Raw genomic sequence first — 5,535 nt, 5'->3', positions numbered from 1 at the left:
CCCCCCCCCAAGAAATAAAAAAATATGGTGGGATTGAACTTTTCGTTTATTAGGCTATATTAACAATCACGCGATACGATGACCTCAGGCTCTGAGACATAAAAAAAACTTTAAAGCCTCTGACTTTTTGATAAATAAAAAGCTAAGATTTTCATCTGTTTTCATGATGCAGATGATGACATTTTATGTATTTCTACAGACAATCAGTACAAGGTGGCAACATTAGTGTGTTGAAAATGAACTTATATTACAATTTTCACAGTTTTTTTCTTGACATTTCTCCAACAATATTCTTGAACATGAAATCTGAGGCAGTGATTGGTCCATGCCGGGGTTTTTTCTAACGACGTCACCCAGGATCAGCTTTGCAGTAAAGCCAGGTGTCGCAAATCAGCTCTAAGACTGACACTTAAGAATTACTCCTACACTTAGCTTAAAGTAAGACTGAGATGCTTGATAACTGACTTTTACTCTCAGCTTTTAACTAAGATTTTTTTTTACACTTAAGTCCAGTCTTAGCAGCTTTCTTAAGAGTAATTCTAAGAAGTTAGTCCTGATGCATCTCAGTAATCCAGGTAGAAAAAATCAAAAAGAAAAAAAGTAGGTCCTCTGGATGGGTTCTTTTTTAGTGAAACGTTTCGTCTCTGACGAAACGTTTCACTAAAGAAGAACCCATCCAGAGGACCTACTTTTTTTCTTTTTGATCTAAGAAGTTTGATAAATACGGGTCCTGAGCTACACTGTAAGCCCTGTTAGAACCTAAAGTATCCCAAATTTTACAGATGTCCTGTGTTTTTCGTTAAAATATGGCAGTGTCACACACATTTTAGGAGATGTATGATGGTTGAATTTAAGTGGAACTGCAAAATTTCAACTGTTTCTATACCTAATAATAGGAAAGTTGTCTTTGAATCAGCATAATAGACAAGTGTGGACCATCTATCATTGTTATTGCTCATTACCTAACAGAACTAAATCAAATGCCGCATTTTTTAAAAAAAACATGCTTTGGTTTGGTTTTTGTGCGCAACTTGAGTGAATAAAAGATGATTTGTTTAATCAAAATTGTTTGCAAAATACAAACACTCAATATGGGAATTATACTCCATCACGTTCCGTAACAATTTCAAATGATTACCACTCCCTCCCATCCCACCTCCACCCATTTCCACACAGATTCTAGACCCAACATGCCTGCAGCAGTTTTCAGTTGTAAATCAAAGATTCAAAGAGAACAAACAGATGAACCTTATATGCTGCATTAAAATCTATACATTCAATACCCTAAACAACACATTTATGTTGCAAAAAAGCATAAAGTACCAGTAGATAAATACTGGGACTGTTATCCTCTCAGTATCAGGAACTCACCACTAAGAACTCCCTCTTGTCCACCATCTGGTTGCCATCTGCATCAAACATATTGAAAGCAATCTTAAAGCCAGCATGAGGTTCTGGGGAACAGATAGCAGAACACATAAGGTGTGAGTGGGTGCATATGCTTATGGAGGTCATTTTTAAGCCATAAATAGTCAGGAAATAAATGGCACACAGCCAACACACAGCAAAAGAGTGGTTTAATTTCAGTACCTAAAGGGTCTTAGAAAAGTATTAAGGGTGGAAAAAATCATTTTCAGGTAATTACTGTGACCAGCCGCTGTCATATGTTTTGAATATTTGACGTGTAAATAAGAAAAATAAATATTAATAGAATAACTACATATGGACTACTTTGGTTGGAATAAAATTTTTTACTAATCAATCTTCTAGGTAATAAAACATGCCACAATCTGTACTTTCTGCAGTCTGACATTGTGCTTCACGTCCTGTCTGTGTTTCTACCATAAACTCTTTCAGAAGAGACTGACACGTTTAAGGATGGTACCGAAACTCAGCACTGATTCCACGTGATTAATTTTGACCGGATCGATAAGCTCCAGCCTTAACTGTATCGTTAACGGTGCCGGAAATAGTGGCATGACAAGAACAGACACGGCGCATGCTGCGTTGTTCAGAAAAAAAATCTCTCTTTTCCTCTCTCGCCTCTCACAGCCTGTTTCTCCTAAAGGAGAGGGCTGTTAGTTTTAGCATGTCGCTTCATTCCTAAATAAAAATGCTGCACCGGAGCATCCGGCCAGAGGCAGGTTCAGATATAAACACTGAACTAAACAAGCAGGTCAGATAATCATTAATTCAGCTCCGACTGCACAACTTCAGAATCAACATGCTAACAAGTAGCATCCATGTTTAGCTATTCTATAAATGCCACGCTGAATGTGGCATCGTGTCTTTTCTGCACATGCAGGTTGCATCAGCGCTGGAATCCTGTGTTGTTAACAGTAGGGCTGAAACGATTCCTCGAATAATTCAATTCCAGTACAAAAACTCCTCGAGGCAAATTATTTACCTCGAAGCCTCATAAAAATACATCCTGTTTTAATCAGCACACTTTCGTCCGGCCGGAATGTTATGAATGAGGTGGGGTATTTATGTATTGGGGTGGGGTATATGTGTATTTTTTAATTGCAAAATGTTTTATTTTATATTATTTTTATTTTTCTGTTTTTTCTTCTCTTTTTTTCCATTTACTGTTGGATGTTGTTTTGTTTTTACTGTTTGAAGGGAATACAGATGTAAATTAGCCTGAGGCTAAATCTGGTGCAATGCATCAAATGATGTTTTAATTACACACTGTCCCAGACAAATAAATTCATTCATTCATTCATTCATTCGTTCGTTCATTCATTCATTCATTCATTCATTCATTTGTGTCACACAACACTACGACATTAGCACTTCCGCTAACAGTTACACTGTCGACACATGTATGCTTGCTAAGCGCTATATTTAGCTTTAGAAGAAGATGAAGAGTGCCGAAATGAAGCACTCAGAAAACGACAAACTATAAAAAGCATGGGAACATTTAAAACTAAACAGAAAAGATGACAATACGCATCCTCGATGTTTCTGCACCGGAACAAAATCAGCTGATGCATGTACCGAATGTGTCCGGAGTTAACAGTATTTGTTTACGTTCCCTTTGCAAAATACGGTTACCTAAATCTGTGATAATCTGTCATGTTGCAGATGTACAAGGAGAAGGTATATTTAAGCTAACGTTATTTGTGCTGACTAATCATGGTGGCCTGGACAGTGTGTAAGTTGTGTAATTAAAAACAAGACTTACTGTAAGTTTGTCAGATAAAAATAAAAGCACAGCAACAGATTGACAGCTTGAGCTGAAACACGTTTATTTGTTGATATGCTTTTATCTTAATTTAAATGTTTCAAGTTTAAACGTATTTATAGAAGATAGCTGGATTTCTTTAATTATTTGCTGCTGCTTTTGATGACTTTAGCCTTCATTATACGGTCATATTTGTTTGTAGCTAAGCAGTCAAGACTAAATCTTTTATTGCCTAAATGGCAATAAAAGATCCCTTGGGACAATTAAAATTTCTTCTGAGACAAAAAGAGAAAATGTGCTCGTTTTGAGCTCGTTTTATTAGCTTATTTATTTGTGTTCAATTTTTTTTGTAACTACTTGTGTGTTTTGTCATATTTGTCTTATAACAGGTCTCTCTTGGAAATGAGATTCTGAATCTCAATGAGACTACTTGTATAAATACAGGTCAAATAAAAATAAACTAAATAAAAATGGGAGCCCTGCACCAACCTAATAACAGTCTTAAAAAATATGAATTTTTTGTTTCAATTAAAAAGTGAACTCTACAAAACTCAATTGCAACACCCAAATGTTTATATTAACCGATTTTACTTATTAAATTTCTAACAAAAAAAGACATTCAATTTTACAATCCATAACAACAAATTTATCGCATTTAGATTTTTCTGTGATGATTAAAAATGATTCAATGACAGAGTGCTTTTAATCAATGCCTCCTCAATCCTCACATACATAAATACAAACAAATGGAGCTTAAAATGCATGAATTAATACAACTGGTATTGTAATTTTACTTTGATTGCAGCAGTAACACGGCAATTTTTTTTATATCCGATTACTTGATTGATCATCAGAATAGTCAATAAATTAACTGATTGCTAAAATAATTGTTAGCTGCAGCCCTAAACTAAAGTATTGATGGAGTAACTTTAGCAATGTCACGGTCACATTTTAAATAAGAAAAGATTTCATCAGGGCTCTTCTAATTTTGTTCAGTGACATTAAATCCTGCAGTTCTGACTGGATGAGAAGACAAAAGATTTTATTAGTTGCATCATTAATTGAGGTTGATGATAAGCAGCATCTTTCACAATTTATCAAAGAAACCAAATATTTTTTGCACAATTCATCTATTGCCATTCTGTCAGCTTGAATAAGTCAATAAAAAAAAGCTTTGATATAAAGTGAATATGAAGTTCAGCAAAAGGCAAAGAAGCGACTCACTTGTCAGGATGCAGAGCAGGAACAGGTATTCTGTGTAGGAGATGATGCCTAGTGATGAGACCAAGACAGGGAGTTAAAAAGGTCACATTCAAGGCACTGCTGCACAGTGTTTACACATGTTCAAAGCCCGTGGGCCTCTCATGCCTCACACATCGCCACACACACACTAACACAGATAATCCTCCCTCTTATGAAGATAGCATCTTAAAATGTGTCTTCTCCAGGTTGAGCCGCCAACAGCCATTTGACCCCACACAGTCTCTTCTTTCCTGCGGTGTCCAGAGTGAAGACAGAGGCCAGTGGTGTGTGTGTGTGCGTGTGTGTGTCTGTGTTTGGATAAGTAAATGAAAAATGTTTTAGGGGGTGATCCTTTCCTTCCTCGGGCACATTTAGAATCCTTGTAGCTCCCAGCTCTGCTCTCTGGTCTTTTTATTTATTTATTTATTTTATTTTTTGTGCTTTCTGTCTGATAGTTCAGATAGTTCAGGGTGACTCGCTCGAGTGTCACGGGGGACTGCTCTCCCATGAGTGTGTATGTGTGCATGAATGTGTGTGTGTGTGTGTGTGAAGGTAAACATGACACCAGTTAAATCCAGTGTGAGTCTTGTGTTTAGCTGATTCTTGGCTGTTTTGTGTAGAGGAATTGGTTTGGAACTGAATTCTCTTTCCCCAGTGTAGCCTGAGCTCTGCAAAGACCAGCAGTCACTCTGAAGCTACTCAGGTTTCTATATACAACCCGCGTGTTTACGCTCCCAGGCTTTCTGTGTTACGCTAATGAATGAAAATGTCGGTGATACTCAAGCTAGCAGTGATTGAGGGGAGTCACTTGAACATGACTAAAAATAAAACTGGTTTACAATGAAAGATGACTTATGACTTGCAGGATTATTATAGTTAACTAAAACTAACCAAATAACGAAAACAAACTGAAAAAGCGTTGTATTTAACTAAAATACAGCGGGTAAAATAAGTATTGAACACGTCAACATTTTCCTCAGTAAATATATTACTAGAGGTGCTAATGACGTGAAATTTTCACCAGATGTCGGTAACAACCCAAGTGATCCATACATACAAAGAAATCAAACCATAAATGTCCAGAAATGAAGTTATTTGTAATAATG

The 5,535-nt window shown here is 36.4% G+C and overlaps 1 protein-coding gene across 1 annotated transcript in view; it reads right to left on the bottom strand.

The window, feature by feature from the left end:
- The window catches only part of LOC106534744 (calcium uptake protein 3, mitochondrial), a 61,782-nt gene that overhangs the window by 44,843 nt on the left and 11,404 nt on the right, over positions 1-5,535 (bottom strand). Inside the window, exons 7-8 of the mRNA XM_014031477.1 lie at positions 4,412-4,459; positions 1,372-1,454 (exon numbers count right to left, since the gene is read on the bottom strand). Of these exons, the coding sequence (XP_013886931.1) occupies positions 1,372-1,454; positions 4,412-4,459 (131 nt within the window). The remainder of the gene's footprint in view (positions 1-1,371; positions 1,455-4,411; positions 4,460-5,535) is intronic.

The sequence above is a fragment of the Austrofundulus limnaeus genome, unplaced genomic scaffold (genome assembly GCF_001266775.1).
Source record: "Austrofundulus limnaeus strain Quisiro unplaced genomic scaffold, Austrofundulus_limnaeus-1.0 Scaffold1259, whole genome shotgun sequence".
Classification (NCBI taxonomy): Eukaryota; Metazoa; Chordata; class Actinopteri; order Cyprinodontiformes; family Rivulidae; genus Austrofundulus; species Austrofundulus limnaeus.
Note: the sequence above shows the minus strand (reverse complement) of the source record. Positions and strands in the feature narration are given on the sequence as shown.